A 17,369-nucleotide genomic window follows, 5' to 3' on the forward strand; every position below is an offset into this window, starting at 1 on the left:
TGTATATAAAGTCTGCTGCAGTTTCCATGGTAAACATCTGATGAAGTGAGCTGTAGCTCACGAAAGCTCATGCTCAAATAAATTGGTTAGTCTCTAAGGTGCCACAAGTACTCCTTTTCTTTTTGCGAATACAGACTAACACGGCTGTTCCTCTGAAACCTGTCAATTTAGGATTAGCGCTTCTAACGGGTTTTATCCAGTAGGACATCCTGGTTCCAGGATGGCATTGTGACATTTGGTGTCATAACACTAAGGTGCAGCATCATCATGTAGTGATCCAGTAATGTACAGACGACTGACAGCACTTTGCATCTCCTGACATTAACTAATTAACCCTCACAACACCCTTGTGAGATAGAGAAATGCATACTAGTATCCTCATTTTACAAATGGGAAAGTAAATGAGATCCAGGGAGGATAAGTGACACTCATCCAAAGCCACAGAGGGAGTCAGCAGAAGAGCTGGGCTGAGAATTCATGACTTGTCTTAGTGCCCAGTCTTGTGATCAGCCCTCTAGAGTTGCGGCCCATGTGACATCCTGGGGGACATATAAGTAGTATTGGATGCGGCCCACATAACACATTCTGGGCCGCATATGTGGCTCACAATGGTAAATAGGTTGAGAACCACTTCTCTTGAGTGTAGCCCACACTCCAATTTGTTTATGCATCACTACCGTCTAATGAGTGGCCATACAGAATAGAAAAGCCCTTCTACCACTTGTGAGTTGACAGAAAATCTAATTTTGCTCAAATGATAGAGCTGACAGTCCTGGGTTCTATCTGTTTGTGTTGCAACTGGTGACCCTGCCGTCTATATGCACAGGGGAATAAATGTTACGATGGGGTGACGTTGGGCTGGCTTGGGAAATATCTCATGACGCTTTGGCAGCCCTACAAGCCTTAACATCGGGTCTTTCCCATGGGAACCAGCGCTGTGGTGACCTTATCAACAATACAGCCCAAAGAACTGTAGAGATGGACAAGAGGACAGGAGACAGAGGACAGACCAACAGAGGGACGGATGCCACCGACATGGCCATGGAAGAAATGATTTAATAAAACTACAGCTGTCAAGCTGCAGGAATATCATTAACAGTCATAATATCAGTGCATAAATAAGAGCATCTTAGTGCTTTTCGGCTGTGATCTGAAGTACTTGAACTGAAATAGCGCAGGAGAGCACTGAAAGGAAAAACTGCAGTGGAATTAAGGAAGTGGTTGATACAGGGACAGCAACTTGGGACCTTCAGTCTTCACATTTACAAACTCAAATTTACTTAGTCCCTATGACTTGAGGGAGGGTAGGTCAGAATTCTCTCCACTCACAGCTATGGCTACCATTCAGCATTGGTCCTCTTTCATACATGTTACACTGAGGAAACCTAATAAGGTACTGTACAGATGCCAGTGCTGACTTCGGGCTGATTCTAAACAGAGCTCATATACACATATATTTAGTGGGGAATCTCCACTCCTTTCTGTCTCTTGGGAGCTCCTTAAAACAAAGCACTGCGGCTTGATTGTGAGGTACATTAGTAGAAGCCTTATTGATCATGTTAGCATTGCATGGGCAGTCACACTGCAGAGACTAGAGTCCTGTCCAGCATGCACCTGGTTCTGTATAAAACCAGGGTAGGATTTACTGGGGGCCAACATTTTATTTGGTTGTTCCAAAGGCCTGGCCAGGAATGTAGCTGGGATCTTTGCAGGACACTACCGTCTCTGCCCTCTTTCAGGGTAATCCAGTCCACGTCCCCCGTGGAGCTGCACAATTTATCAGCCAAAAGTAACCACTGCAATAGGGAAGTAAAACTCACAACACCTGGGTCTGAACTTCATGCTTTTAGCAGATTAGCTACATCATAAGATGGGATACAATGAGTGTAACACCATTGAATCAACATGTGAATTCTGCCTCTGCAGAAGCCAGCCTGTTCTCTTGCGCCTGGGGCAGAAGGCATGCTCTAGAGATTTGGGAGATTTCTCTGGCTTCTTTTAAAGCACCAAAAACCCTTCACAGCAAGAGACACTAACTAACACCTGTCTCTCACCATTTGGTTTCCATGTGCACTCAAAACTAGGGGAACCACCGGGTAACTGAACAGAGCTGCAGGGGGGTCATGAAATAACTGTGACCCCCACTTCCTGACATCACATCCCAAAGTTGCCCACTCACAACACGTCACCCAATAATGCAACGGGCAATCAATCAATAATAATAACAACGTGCACTTCCACAGCACCAGCTGCCTGTGCATCTCAGTGTACTTTACTGAGGCCCGTCCAGTCACCTTTCCCATTTTATGTGGCAGGCAATTGAAGCACAGCAAGAGTAAGGGTAAGTCTACACAGCAACAAATACGCCGCAGCATGGCTGCAGCTGGCCTGGGGCAGCTGACGCTGGCTGTGGGACTATCAATTTGCAGGGTAGACCTTCGGGCTTGGGCTGGAGCTTGGGTTGTGAGACCTTGCAAGTGGGTGAGGAGCTCAGAGCCCGAACATCTACACTGCTATTTTTAGCTCAGCAGCCGGAGCCTGAGTCAGCTGCCCAGGGCTTGAGACTCGGTGCCATAGGTTTTTTTATCACAGTGTATACAGACCCCAAGAGACTTGCTCAAGGCTACAGAGAGTGGCTGGCTCAGCTGAGGCGAGAAGCCAGGTCTCCTGACTCCCAGTCCCTGCTCATCTTGCTGATACAGACATTGTGGGGCGACTCCCCTTGTGCCAGGTCTGGGCTTGGGGCTTCTCCTCCCTCTGAGCTGACTGCTGGGAGGGTGGAAAGACTCCTCTACATCTCAGTGGCTTTGAAGGAATTGCATGGCCTCTGGCCTCTTTCCTCACAGGAGACTGGGCAGAGGGAGAAGAGCCCTTCTTGGCCCGGAACGAAGCTCTGGAACTACACGCCGAGTCTCAGCCATGTTATCTCCTCACAGTCAAAGGGGACACAGAAACGGGATCACCTGGAATGCTACAACATTCCCATGCAGATACCTGGGCGGCTGTTTATCCCTATTCCAAAGCACCTCTAAGAATCTGCGCCTCTGTGCCATACTGTCTATTGGTGAGGGCTCCTCACTGGCCACCTCTGGGCTGTTACCAAGTGTGCACTTGCTTACAGCTGGCGTTCTGTAGGACCAGCTCACCTGAACTTCATGGGATAAGGGCCCACAGCTGGATGGGGCTAAACTTGCAGGATGCCAAGCAAGTTCAGCTCCCCACTGAAATCAATGGTGGAGCTGAAGGTGCTCAGCCCTTTGCAGAGTCAGGGCCTGTGTTTTCAAAGGGCTTTAACTCATTAGCAATCCTCACCGCATCCCTGTGAGTCAGGTATGTTTTGCTGACCCCTTATTATTCCTGGGGGAAACTCAGGCAGAGGGGGTCCCAAAGGAAGGGGTTAAGTGTCAGCACCAGGATGGGCCTAATATCCAGGTCTACTCTCAGACCCTTAGGACCTGCTCCTCCTCTTACATAATTCCCCAGAGAGACAGGCCAGGGAACCCTTTAAATGGCTGGTGTCCATGACTAAGCACAGCATTCTAAATTCATCTGGCTTGACTTAAATCATCCCAAACCCCAGCCGACAGCAACCACACTGTACAGGGCGAGAGCTGGGCTCTGTCTGTGAATCACGCCACTCCTCCCCTGTACAATACACCCACTCCTTTTCTTTCTCCTACTTCAGCGTAAGCCTAACTCTATAACCCAAAGCCATTTCTAGCAGCAAGCAATTCATTTCCCACCCAACACTGAATGTCAACCCTAAGCAAATCAGCTACAGGCAGTTAATGGAGTCCAAGGGCGTGGATAGCTCATAGCTGGTAACTTGCGAGAAGTGATACGTGCTTTCGGATACATGCGTCCTTAAAAAATATCTGCTGAGCACGGTATGGCTGAGGGTTTTGTGCCAGGATATTGTTATATCATAACAATAAGAAAAATGACACAGTGCTTGACAAAAATTCAACCTCTCTTCATCACCACATGTCATTTTTTTCTAGGTGGGATGACAAAGACGGGAGGCCTTGGCATGAGAATCAGGCCAAGCCTTTCATTTGCAGTTAAGATTAATTATTTTCAATGCATTGAGCTCCCTAAAATACCCAGATCTAACCAAGAAGCCACTCTTCCTTGGCTGTCCCAGTGCAGATGGGACGCAATAGACCAATTCCCTCTGGGCAACGTCGTTGATGCCCATGCATTTAAAGCCGTTGGTTTTCAGGCTGGGTTAAGCAGAAATGCTGCACAAACATTCACCAGGGATTGAACACCAGGAGTGAGTTCTTTTGTCAAGGCAGCCACCGATAGCAGGTCAACATACTTCGGCCCCTAAAAGTGCCTTTCTTTGAAGGCAGAGCACCATAATGTACAGAGCATGCAGGTTATTATTGAGTATGCACTGACTACGTGCACAGTACTGTGCAACGAAGGTGTGAGGAACGTGCCTCCTTCCTGAACAACTTGAAAGGGAGAACATAATGAGTGCTCACCCGTGAGCAGAGCAGCAGAGGCACCCAGCAGTTTCAGGATGTCTGTAGCTGCCTTAAAAGTAAATCTGAACACACACACATATGTACTAAAAATTTACTTGGACAAGGTGGGAAACTTTGATCACCAGTTCCAAGTCTTGTTCCCAGTCACAACAGTGTTACATTAGAGATTTTTGCCTTTGACTGAATGTTCTGGTGTGGAATTAAAGCAATCATTGGCACAATGGGACTGCCACACAGAACAGCTCAGCTGCTATTCTAGCCGTCCTGCCACTGACATCAGTCATAACATGCCAAAGGCTGTTTCTGTTTCAGCTCCCTGACTTTCAGTATATACAGTAGCATCCAAATAGCATGTGGCCATCTGGCAAGTTCAACTTCTCTCCAGCCTCGCAGATGTGAAAAGAAAATAAATTTCTGATCATGCATCCTCTGGTGAATGCCCAAAGCTCTGAGTATATGTGCACGCAGGCTACAAGTCACACAGGTAGGGCGTGTATCCATTAACTATGAGCATAGAACCTGTTCTCACATCCATTCAAGTCAATAGGAGTCTTTCTATTGACTTCAATGGGCTTTGGATCAGGCCCAATAGTTTATATGTTTCCTGTCTGAAGCTGACTTCAGTTTCAGCTCTGTAATAATCACATTTTTTTGAGAGGCCTGCCTGTCCTAAAATGTGGGGTGGTACTGCTGTGTGCTGTTAAAATAGTTGTTATGATGCACACCAGCGGTGGCTGCAGTCTGCTGGTGGGTGAAATGAACCTGAAGGGTTAATAAATTAAAGGGACATTGTGAGGCCAATAATCATATCGTGTTAAAAAAAGAGTCTTGTCTGTGTTAATGATAATATTTTTAAAGCATTAAAATTGAAAGAATTTTAAAAATGCTTCCCAGTGTGTATGCCATTTTTGTTGTTACATTTTGCAAATCCCAATGAGAAGGGCTGAATCAGTTTTGCTTTTGTTTCCATTTATTTCCACTTCCTGGGTCTCAAGAAGTACCACAGTGCTGCAATGTTTAGACGACACGGGGTGCCAAGATCCTGTTCATGGGACTATTGAATGTAATGGGAAGCTTTACACTGATGTCTGTGGGCTTTGGACCAAGCCCACTGAGCTCTACGATGAAAGGAGCTAGAGAAGTGCAACATATCATGCTCTTCTTGCATTGTCTCATGGCAGAAAGAGTCAGATGCTTTTTTCCGGGACAGAGTAGCTTGCTGGCAATAAAGCCCTCACAATCCTATGAAAGACAGAGATCTACGCTGGCCCCTTCGATTAGCTTTTTCCTGCAACACCACAGTGATTAGTATTCTTTTTATTTGGACCCATTATGACACCTGCTTTATTTTTCCTGTAAAATACCATCATGGCAGCCTTGCAAAATTTCCTAATAGATTTTTCATGATCATCAGCCTTTTGCAGGGTAAAGGGAACGAGAGTAGACGATGTGCCTGGGTTGGTAAAATTTCAGGACAGTTTTGCAAGGCAGCACAATGTTCTCAAAGAGCAGCATCCTACAATGGGATCCATTTGGGTCATGCCGTGCTCATTGCAGGATGCGGGGAGGGGCAGATCTGGAAGAGCTGTTAATGCCCAAACAATAATAATAAGCAATAATTACTTTGTTGCTTGCATAGGTGCGGCAACTAGGGGTGCAGGGGGTGCTGCAGCACCCCCAGGTTTTCTGCCAGGCTCTGCTCCCAGCCCCGCGCTCAGGGTCCTGGCTGCTGGCCCCACACCCTAGGCTCCTCTCCTGGCCCCGTGCCTACCCCCAGCCTCAGCCCCCTTACCCCTGTCTGGGTCCCCCCTCCTGGAGACACGACCCTGCTTCTGGCCCCAGCTCTGGGGGTGGGATGGGGGGGCAGACAGGGGAAAGGGGGCTGGCTTTCAGCACCCCCACTATTAAAAGTGTTGCAGTGACATTGGTTTCTTGTTGATGCTGAAGGAACTTTATTTAAAAACTGAAAAAGAACAAACACGTTGGCAATGCTGCGCTCCCCACTCAAAGTGCAATGCACCCCAAACTAGAAAGTCCAGACAAAGCCCTGCACCCCACTGAGGGCCTTCATCTGGGTCCTCTGTCCTGGGTTGAATGGCTAAAGCACCTGATGGGTCTGATTCTCCTATTATTTACACTGGCCGATAACCAGGTGTAGCTCCACTGTTGACAATGGTTTGGGTTGTATGAGCCCCCTCTCGATGTGTAAACATGGCTTGGTATTTTAACTCTCCTTCCAAGGCATTCCTCATAGCGAGCACATTGACTGGGCTCACAAAAACCTGGAGCCAAACATCCCTGCCCTTTGGAGCCAGGAGGCGAGGCTAGACCTCAATTTCACAGCAGGACCCTATCTCAAAGTAGGGCTTAGGCGGGACATAGACCCCCATGCTGGCCCTCTGCGCAGGGACAAATTCCACCCAGACAGCTACCATGAAGCCCTTGGATGGAATGACCCCTGAGATGAAGCTCGCTGACTATAGACTATTGGGAGAGAGCTTGACACTGTTTGTCACCCGTTCTGGAGCAGACACTAAATGTGAATAAGTCAGTACAGGCTCAGGGAGAATTAATTAATGTCTGTTAAAAGGCTCCAGATGGTTAGTCCTGGAAACAGACATTCTCTATGGATGCACGGGCCAGGGGCACAGGTTTACCGCCATCCTGCCCTGCCAACAGACCTCAGCCCTACCTGGGGAGCAGAGAGCGTTCAGCCTTCATGTGTATTGTTCTGCATACAGTGGGAGCACCCCAAAGCCCCATAGTACCAGGTGATACATTTTATTTGGCCTAGTGTCGTTCATAATGATGCTTCCAGGATTGCACCAGGAGTTATACAATTCAGGCAAATGCCTGTGTAACGTGTAATGAAGGCATTGGAGAAATGTGAATGGCGTCGGTTACAGTGTCAGCCTGGGCTATATTATTTGTGGTGTGCTCTTGTACATTTCACTGTGTGTCTTTTAAAAATCGGGCTTTGGGTTTGTTTTTAATTGGCATTCCAATTTGAAAGTGTTTGCAAGTATCATGGTATGACCGTGCATTTGTAATACACTGGTTCTATGTGTGTGTGCATGTGTGTTATCATGCCTCCATCTCATAGCTAGCCCTTGTGACTAGAGTAGCCAGCTACTTACTATTAATGGAGAAACTCCTCTTGCTCACGTGGTAGGGACCTGTGTTTTTGTTGCTGGCAGTTCTGCATTCTATCCCCTGCTGATGATGGCAGTGTCTGTATGTGGCTTTAGTTCAGCACACCTACAGCTTGGCAGTCATTTGAGCACGAGGCTGCAAGGAAATGCACAGCTCTTACTTGTATTCATGATGTGTGCACGATTTTATAGAGGTATATTGGCCATCCATCATGATAACTGCCTCACAGGCATGCTGTTTGTGTATGCATCATTGTAGTGCTGGCTACAGTCAAAGAACCAGGATTGGCACCACTATGACTTTAGAACCAGCCTTGCAATGTTCACTATTCTACTGCTTTTGCGTCAGTGTCACACAATATATATGTGATGTTCTCTTGACAATCCCCCACAAATGTTACTCAGCCAGAGTTAGCACATTCGGTGGGCACTGGGTGCCTGATAGAGCTGGTTGAGAATTTTCCATCAGAATGGTTTTCTGATGGAAAATGCCCTTTTTTCAAAAAACAATTTTTTTTTCTGTGGGAAAATTTCAATTTTGCCAAAATTTTTCAATTCTCCATTTGGAAAAATCAAAATGTCACTTCCCCGGCTGTGGGCCTGGAAGGCTTCTGCTGTTTCGCTTTCTTCCTGGGTGGGCAGATGGGAAGCCAAAAAATGCCGTTTTCAGTTCTCCCTCTGATTTCCTGAAAATCCCTTCCTGTGAAAATGTTATTTTGGACTTTTGATCCCAATTCAGGACAAGTATAAAAAATTTAAAAAATGAACTTTTTCATGGAAATGGATTTCCATTTTCTGGCCAGCTGTAGTGTCTAACTTGTTTAGGCCCATTTGAAAATCTCACTCTTTGTCATCCATCCCTGCCGCCAGTGGGAGGGGGGAGGAGTAGGGGCAGAATAGGTACTCTGAGTTCTTTAATCATTGCGTTTATTATCTTAACCTCTTGGTTTATCCTTCTGTTAACTCTTAGCTTATAGCAATGCTGTTTGTCCAAATCAGTGGTTAGCATGTTTCTAGCATTTTGTTTGGCAATCAGACCATTAAATGTCAATCGTTGTTCCTCCATATTGTTACGGCATCATGGATTGTTATCCATGCGTTTACCGATTATTATCCAGGCAATAGATTCTCCTTTCCTTCTCACTCCTCTCAGAGGGGCAAGTGCTTAGAAGAAGATGAACCCAAAGTGCTGGATCAGACAAGACCCTGCAGCTCACCGCCCTATGTCTCTAGGTGCTCATTGTTCATTAGAGCTGAGGATTGCTAATTTCATCAACATCAATTGCTACTGTAGTGTTGACTCAGTGTTGAGGCAGCGCACTGTGCAAACCACAGGACTGAGGCAACTAGAGATGGGGGAAGAAGGCACAGATCAGTTCTTAGGGCCCAGTGCACAGTTGTTTCCTACAGCACGTTCTTCACTGCTTTATTTGAGCCAGTTTTAAATTACTCAGGTGATGGGACTGCCCTGACTCCTCTTGGGAGACTATTCCCCAGTTGAAGATCTCACCAGTAGCCTAAATTTCTTTCACTCAACTCCATTGCATTACACACCTAGCTCTACCTCCTTGGGCCTCTTAAACAGTTCCACTCCTTCCTTGGTACAGTATTTACGCTCTCCAGATCCTTGTCGACAGCCTTATATGCCATCCCTCGTACTCATCATTAAGCCATACAAGTCACACATGGGCCTAATTCTCCACTCAGACTCAGGGGAGCCTTTTCCTGCTCCCATTGCAATCAATGGCAAAGCTTCTGCTGACTTCAACGGCAGCAGAATTGTCTCCCAATGGGGCTGCAAATGCTGCTGCCCTGGGCAGAAGTTGGCCCTCAGGGCCAGATCCAGAGCCTATTGAAGTCAGTGAAAGGACTCCCATTGGGTTCAAGCCTCTAGTCCTTTAATTCTGCTTTCACAAGCTGCTCCTGCCAGCCCTTTAATTTTGGGGAGCTTTGAACTCCACCCCGCCAACAATACCCATTTAAAAAGAAGAGGCACCTTAGTAAATCTTGCTGTTTGATACATTATGTGTGTGCTGTGGGGGAGGGGCGATTAGCCCTGGAGGTCTAAGGTTGTCTCAACCAGTCGGTCAGTCTGGGTGCTTTACAAGCTGCAGAATGGCCACAGGTATTGGCATGCAAGCCATGCCGCCTGATGGAGACGTGCCAGGTTACAAATGCATGTCAGTTTGTTATTTACAAGCGATTTGATAATAAAACGAGTACAAATTAGACCTGGCGGTTGCCCATTGTTTTTAAAGAGGTTGAAGAGGTCAGGACCACCATATGGTATGGAGCGGGAATCCGTGTCCTGTAAAGGACGCCACCAAAGCAGTATACGTTCGGCACAGTTCAGGTGTACAGTACGGAAGAAGACTGAGAGAGATACTACAGTGTTAGCAGGTACAAGGTGGCTTTAATAACAGCTGTAAGCAAAAGACATGCAGGGCATTTGTGAGCCCAGTATTGCTAAGTTTTAAGTTCCTAAACAGTATATCCAGCCGCTAAAGTAACAGCACAAACCCAGCCACTGCAAGTAATTGGTCTTTGTCACTGGCAAACAATATCTGCCAAGTCTTCCCCTGAAATTAAGTTTCTTAAAAAAAAAAAGACCCAAACAACTGTACTGTAGAAATGCAACCCCAAAGTGAGCTCGCATACCCAGGGGAACCCCAGCCTGGGAAAACCCGTTGGACATTTGCCTGTCTGGATGGCTGTCCCCATCTGCCCCGTCCATTACTGCTTCATGCTCTTAATGGGCTCTGTTGATTGCCGGACGTCGGTCCACTCCTGCATGGTGTTCTGCAGGGCTTGTGTCTTCTCTTTGTCAACCTGCACATAATCGACCTTCTCGTCTGAGGCGACTGACGATGTGGAGGGCTGGGTACAGGGGAGGAGAACACAGAGTGACATAGTGATAGTACATCTAGCCCACTTCACTGCTTCTGCTGGCCTCATCTCTGTCCTCTCATACAATCTCACCACTCGTACTGCAAGAGCCTTCTTCTCTGCAGCTCTTGCTATCTGGAACCACCTGCCTATATCTCAGCCTTGGTAGCTCTTCATTTACATTACTTGCAAATGCCTTCTTAAGATCCCTCTTATTTTTTAATGAGGCCTTGATCAAAAGACTCCTATTGACTTAATAGGCTTTGGATCAGGCCCAAAGTGAGAGCCTGGTCTGAAAGAGGAGTGTAAAAATGATACCATGGGCTTCCATGTTTATTGTCTCTCAGCGACTCTGTGTCAAATGTGCTCAGTTTACAAGCAAAACAATATTGCTTTCTAACTGCCAGTGCTGCAAACTCAGCCTGGGATCTGAGAGTCCAACTGGGTTCTTTCCTTCTCAGTATGCAACTGTTAGCGACACAGTAGAAAGACTAGAATCTAGCTCCCCATCTCTTAGCTGTGTTGGCTCTGCAGGGCTAACAAGGAGTAAAAGATTATTTTTGTCATTCAAAGAAGCAGGTGTGGCTCCAAATTCACAGAAGGAGCAGATCTGCTGAGTGAGAAGATGCCGTTTGTACATAGTTGCTTTTCAGAGTAACTCTTTTGGAGAAACACAATCGAAAATCCCAGATCCAAACTTTGGAGGTTCAGAAAATCTTAAACTGGATCCAGATTAGATTTTTGTGGCTTTATGCCACCTCTCTAGTATGTGTATTGTTGTATTCTGTAATGTATGTAGTTGGCATGGAAGACACTATACACCATGCAGGTGCGTTGTATTTAAGATGCAGATTTGAACATAATGAAGAGCCAGTAACTCCATTACATGTTACCTAGAAGCCATTTTGCTGATGTTTCCCATCACTGGTCCATCTGGCTAGTCCTCATTTGGCGGCATCTTAATTGGCTCTGCAGAATTTGGCTCATAGATAGGGACTTCATTTTTCAAAAGTGACTTGTGATTTTGATGCTCAATTTGATACACCTTAAGGGAAGCCTGATTTTCCATGGTTAGGTGCTCAGCACTTTCTAAAAAGCAGTCCCCTTCCAGGTGTCTCAAGTTGGGCATCCAAATCACAAGTCATTTCGGATCATTTACTCCAGGGCACTTTGGAGATCCTGCATGTGAAAATGTAAGAAAGGAATGAGGGGATCTAATCCAGCTCCCATAGAAAGGGACATCTTCCCATTGACTTCAGTGAAAGCTGAATTAAGTCTAATATAGGATCTATAGTAGGTGGGCCAAATTCCGCTCTCCTTTACAGCCATAAAAGCCATTGCCTCCAATGGTCTTAGTTACACCTCCAGTGCAGCTGCAGGTATGTGAGTAAGGGCAGAATTTGGCCTAGAATAATATACAGGGCCAGATCCTCAGGTGGATTAAATGGATCCAACACTACTGACATCACTGAAGCAGTGCCTCCTTATCGCCGCTGAACATCGGGCCCCTGTTGTTTGTTGAGCTGGCTTCAAACCATTAAAAATATATAATATTTAATTAAACATTTTTTTAAAAAACCAAGATACCTTTCTGTGTGGCCCAGGTGAGTTTGGCTGGAAGTCCAGGGCTAGATAATCCACACTTCCTGAACTCTTTTTTGCTGCTGGGCTGTTGGTGCCACTAGGAACCGGAGAAGCAGAAACAGGATTTTGCTAATGTGGGAAAGAGGTGGGAGAAAAAAGGGTTAATGAAACAAGGAGAATACAAGGGACCTAAAACCAAAATCCATCATTGGTAGAACTTTAAGGGAGAGCCTGGCCTGAATTCCCCCCTCACTTACCCCTCTGCAATTTGGGTCAGGAGCCATGAGAACAGCACAGTGGACTGAATTCAGTGGGGTCCTATAGCCCAAATCACATGCTTAACTTGATGCACCTGAGCAGTCTCATTGACTTTGGTGGAACTACTCACATGCCTGAAGTTAAACATACGCTTAAGTGCTTTGCTGGAAGGAGGCCTTAGCATGGCCATAATTGGGCCCAGAATCATCATTACACTTCGCTACACTGCACTGCAGGTAGATTTAATCAACAGTGTTAAATACAACTGTATGCAATGTGCTGTAGCCATGTTGGTCCCAGGATATTAGAGAGACAAGGTGGGTGAGGTGGTATCTTTTATTGAACCTTCTGTTGTTGACAGAGACAAGCTTTCGAGCTAACACGGAGCTCTTCTTCAGGTCTGGGAAATGTGTACACACTGTGAATACATTTCCCAGCATGACAAAGAGCTCTGTGTAAGCTTTAATACAATTGATTAATAATAGGTCATGGGGTAGCAGCGTTGTAAGAGACACAAATTCTCCTGTCTCATCAACGTCACTTGTTATAGCAGCTGGGAACCTGTCTTTTCATGCCTGGGGCAAGATGGATGGCTCCTGTCCCACACACAGTCAGAGAATGCCAGCACTTCCTGTGGGAGAAGGGTCTAAAAATCAATCTAAAAATAAGCAGGTACAATAAAATGTGGCATGGCATTAAAATAATAGAGTTTTTGGTCCTTCAGTTCCCAGAGAGGACCATGATATGATGTAGAGTAGTACTTAATAAAGGGAGGGTCATTTTTGAGCTTTCTGGTGTGGGAGGGAGAAGCACACGGTATGTCTGTGTCCACTCTCATTCTCTGCTTCCACAACGTAAAACAATAATTAAAAAACAATAGGATGTTTCATATAGATACATGTTAGAATGCCATGTTACAAAAAACCACCTTGTAATCCGTATAAGGATATATACTGGCCTTATCACCATAGATCTGAGTATCTTTAACACCACGGTCGCAAACACCGTGGTTTGCATTTATAGAGCCCAAGTCACTGCAGGACATAGGTAGCTTGCCAGTCCTAACAGGACTTACCATGGCCACGTAGTTTTCCTCACTGTCTCCCGAGTCAGTGCTGGTGATGCTCTGGGTGGAGACCGGGCGGCAGTATTGTGAGGCGCTGGAGTTGAAAGTCTGGCTGCAATGAGAGGTGCCAATGAGTTAGTTACAGCCACAGGACCCCACTGCTCACCACTTACTAGGGATGGGTCAGAGCTGCAGAGCTGGGCTCCAAGTCTGAACTTTCCTGCAGCTCATGAATGAAATCCAGGGTTTTGGTGCCACTTAAGAAGGACCATTTATAAAGTTTGTCTCCACAACCCAACCTTCCCATAGTCCAGGGAGGGTCCAGATTTGGGCCTTTAGCTCTGCCTCATTTCTGTTTAATATCACCGTGTTTCTTTATGTAGCCCCAATTCTCCTGCTACCATATTACTAGAGTCCAGGCTCCATAAACTCTTTTATCTCACAGGATGTATTTAATTGCAATCCCCATATGATGGCACATAGAGCCCCCGAGCTTCTTGCGCCATTTCCCCTCCATACTAATCACAGCTTCAAGCTTGCGTTTACTGTGCAGTAGCCTACTTGCATTTTGATGGCAGGCTAGACCTTGAAGGCCTCATCTTGTTTTCAGTCAACCAGATCTAATTACTGCATAAGGAATAACATAATGCAATCAGAGTCTGTTACTGAAGTTCCCATCTTAAAAAGCTATTGGTTGCCAGGCAGTAAAATAGGGTCATAAAATTAGTCGATAAGGGAAAAATCCATTAGCTGCTGTGGGGTCAGGCGTCCTGTCAATCAAAACCCAAGCTCTGTATGTTTCCTAATGTAGTGATCTGAGCACACAGCTCTCATGCCCTGCAGTCAGTCTCCAAACAATCCAATTTATTATAACTGTCATAACAGCCAATGTCCCCATATAGGACAATGTCAGACTATGAATTAGTGGCAGAACTGGAGTTGTGTGAATCCTGGCACTTTTGGCTTAGAGGGTTTGGTATGAAGCTCTTTAGTTTCAATTTGCAGAGTTCCTCTCAGCTGAGCTTTGCTTTAAGGGCCCTCAAAGCAAAACTCAGTCAAAACCTTTTGAGTTCCATCCTGTTTTGCACTGACACTGTGGGCTTCAGCTAGTTTTGATATGAAACCATATATTGACTCCAGGTTCAGCTGAGTCTGGGTTCACTCAAAGATTTTGTAAACCTCAGCCAGCCAATGACTACCCTGGCTCTGAGTTTGGATCAAGTCACTGACTTAGGTGTGGTTTGGGTTATGCACAACTCTGAAAAAGGCAACAATCTCCAAGTGAGATTAACCATTGGACTTTTTGTTAGTAATTAGCACTTTGTAATGCACTGGATTTCAATGTCAAATTTGAGACAATTCTCCTGTATTCACAGAGTTTTATCACACCATCAGGTAGAAAATTAGCAAATGCTGATGCATTTCTCTGGATGGGCTAGAATTGGGACCAAGACTGTAATTTCAGATCTGAACATCACCATGCTTTGAGAAAGTCTGATCCAGATTGAAACTTTGCAGCTGGCCCCTGCTTATAAAACGGACCAAGCCAAAACCCTGAATCCAGACATCCTCAAGCTTTTAGGGAAGTTCAGATCTGGCTCCAGACTTTGCAGCTGGGGCCCATTTCCAGCTCAGAATCAAAATGCAAGTCTTGCAAGATAGAAGACACATCCCCGTAACAGCAAGAGATGTTAAAGAGACCAGGACAACAAGAACCCGAATGGTCTTTTTGGTGCTGACTACACTGGAGATCTAGGGTCAGTTACTTCTCAGTCACACCGGTGTAAATCCAGCGTCTCCATTGACTGCAATAACCATATTCCAGAATGACATAGATATTACTGAGACTAGAATGTGGCTCCTAGTGAATTAGCTATGCCATCACAATCTATCACCCTGAAGCTAAGTAAGTCCAGCTAATGTGGACACGGCCTGAGCTTGGCCCATGGTGGTGTTGCAGGAGTTAAGACTCCCCCCAGTCTACTCACATAGGTCTGGACCAAGATTTGGTGACGGGCGATTTGAAGGGAAGCTCATCGATGACCGTGTTGTTTCTCAGGTCCAGAGGCGTTGGCTTTGCTATCGCAGAAGGAGGATTTATTCATCAGTGAACATGTTCTTTAAGTTCTCCCTAACACTAAATCACCATCTTTTAAAAAATAAAATGCAAAGGCCTCCACAGCCATGTGGATGATTCCCCCCCCCCCCCCCCCCCCCGCGCTTTTATAGAGGTCTATAAAATCATGAATGGTGTGGAGAAAGTGAATAAGGTATTTACCCCTTCATATAACATAAGAACTAGGGGTCACCCAGTGAAATGAATATGCAATAGATTTAAAACAAACATAAGGAAATACTTCTTCACACAATGCACTGTCAACCTGTGGAACTTGTTGCCAGGGGATGTTGTGAAGGACAAAAGTATAACTGAGTTCAAAAAAGAACTAGATACGTTCATGGAGGATAGGTCCATCAGTGGCTATTAGCCAAGATGGTCAGGGATGTAACCCCATGCTCTGGGTGACCCTAAGCCTCTGACTGCCAGAAGCTGGGAGTGGACGACAGGGGATGGATCACTCGATAATTGACTTGTTCTGTTCACTCCCTCTGAAGCATCTGGTATTGGCCACTGTTGGAAGACAGGATACTGGCCTAGATGGACCATTGGTCTGACCCAGTATGGTTGTTCTTATGTTCTTAAAACACAGACTAGTGGCCTAATCCTGTCATGTTCTGGGCACCTCATGCCTGTTGAACAGCACCCTCACACATTCAGTATCTCCGAGCCATAGATTTGACACCCAAAAGGGATCATTAGATCATCTAGTCTGAGTTCTTGTGTAACACAGGCAAGAGAATTTACCCAGCAATTCCTGCATTTCATCTCCACTGCACTGGGCGGTACAACACCCAGGCTGCAGCTTCCATCTGAATGTGTGAGAAACCAGGAGACTTTCCAAGTTGCTCTGAATTACAGTCTGTTCTTTTATTTTCAAAATGGTGAATTTAAGCAAATGGTTAATTAATCAGTTACGACAATCGAAAAACATGACAGCTTAAAAGGTCTCCTGCTGTTTCCTGAACTCAGATGATTATTGGTGTTATGGCAGGGGCTACAGAGATGGTGCTAGGCGCTGTACATACTCATAGTGTATGTCTCCATTTTGAGCGGGAGGTATAACTTCCAGAACAAGGAGACATACCCGTGTGAGCTCTGATGGAGCGAGTGCGCTAAAAGTAGAATGCAACTAGCCTGGTTCGCTGCACAAGCACGTACCTCGGGCAGCTAGCCCCTCCCACGGGCTGCGCTTTATTTTTAGTGCGCTAGCTCAGTCAGAGCTAGCATGGGAATGTTTCCTCAATTACACTGCCAGCTCCAAGGGTAGAAGTACCCATAGCAAGAAACAGTCCCTGCTGCAAGTCTAAACAGAACTGGTATCCCCATTTCACAGAGGGGGACTAAGAGCCTTACCCATACAGGAAGCCGGAGACAGAATCAGGGCTTGAACCTACAGTGCCAGACACCAATGCCTTAACCACAACACCACCTTCTTCTCAAAGAGAGCTGTGGTGCCCAGTGGCCTAATCTACATGAGGAGGATGGAGCTCTGTATTTCCCACTTGGACCTTTCAGTATAATGGCAGGTTCTGGGGAGAGACCATGCACCGCTATAAAGGGAGCGCTGATCCAGCTCCCTTTGAAGACAATGGGGTTGTTAGTAGGCCCATAGTAACACGTGACCGGTGTGTCAAGTACATGATTTGAAGGTACATTTTTTGGTATGCAGATTACTTGCTATGGGAAAGATTTCTTCTGCGGGGATGTGGGGGGAGGGGGGAAGCAAGGACCTTCCCCATTATAGGGCCTTGTGTAAAGGCCAGGAAGAACTCCACTTATTGTGCATAAGGGCTATGAAGGTTGTGTCATCC

At 46.0% G+C, this 17,369-nt stretch overlaps 1 protein-coding gene across 4 annotated transcripts in view; it reads right to left on the reverse strand.

Annotated features, from left to right (window-relative positions):
* Nucleotides 1-10,038: 10,038 nt before the first annotated feature.
* Nucleotides 10,039-17,369, reverse strand: part of GAB2 (GRB2 associated binding protein 2) — a 181,807-nt gene continuing 174,476 nt past the window's right edge. For all 4 annotated transcript variants that reach the window (XM_048840633.2, XM_048840643.2, XM_075126281.1 and 1 more), the window contains 4 exons: nucleotides 15,428-15,518; nucleotides 13,449-13,551; nucleotides 12,119-12,244; nucleotides 10,039-10,522 (listed from right to left, as the gene is read on the reverse strand). In XM_048840633.2, coding sequence (XP_048696590.1) covers nucleotides 10,379-10,522; nucleotides 12,119-12,244; nucleotides 13,449-13,551; nucleotides 15,428-15,518 — 464 coding nt within the window. In that variant the 3' untranslated portion in view covers nucleotides 10,039-10,378. The remainder of the gene's footprint in view (nucleotides 10,523-12,118; nucleotides 12,245-13,448; nucleotides 13,552-15,427; nucleotides 15,519-17,369) is intronic.

This window comes from Caretta caretta, chromosome 1 (genome assembly GCF_965140235.1).
Source record: "Caretta caretta isolate rCarCar2 chromosome 1, rCarCar1.hap1, whole genome shotgun sequence".
Classification (NCBI taxonomy): Eukaryota; Metazoa; Chordata; order Testudines; family Cheloniidae; genus Caretta; species Caretta caretta.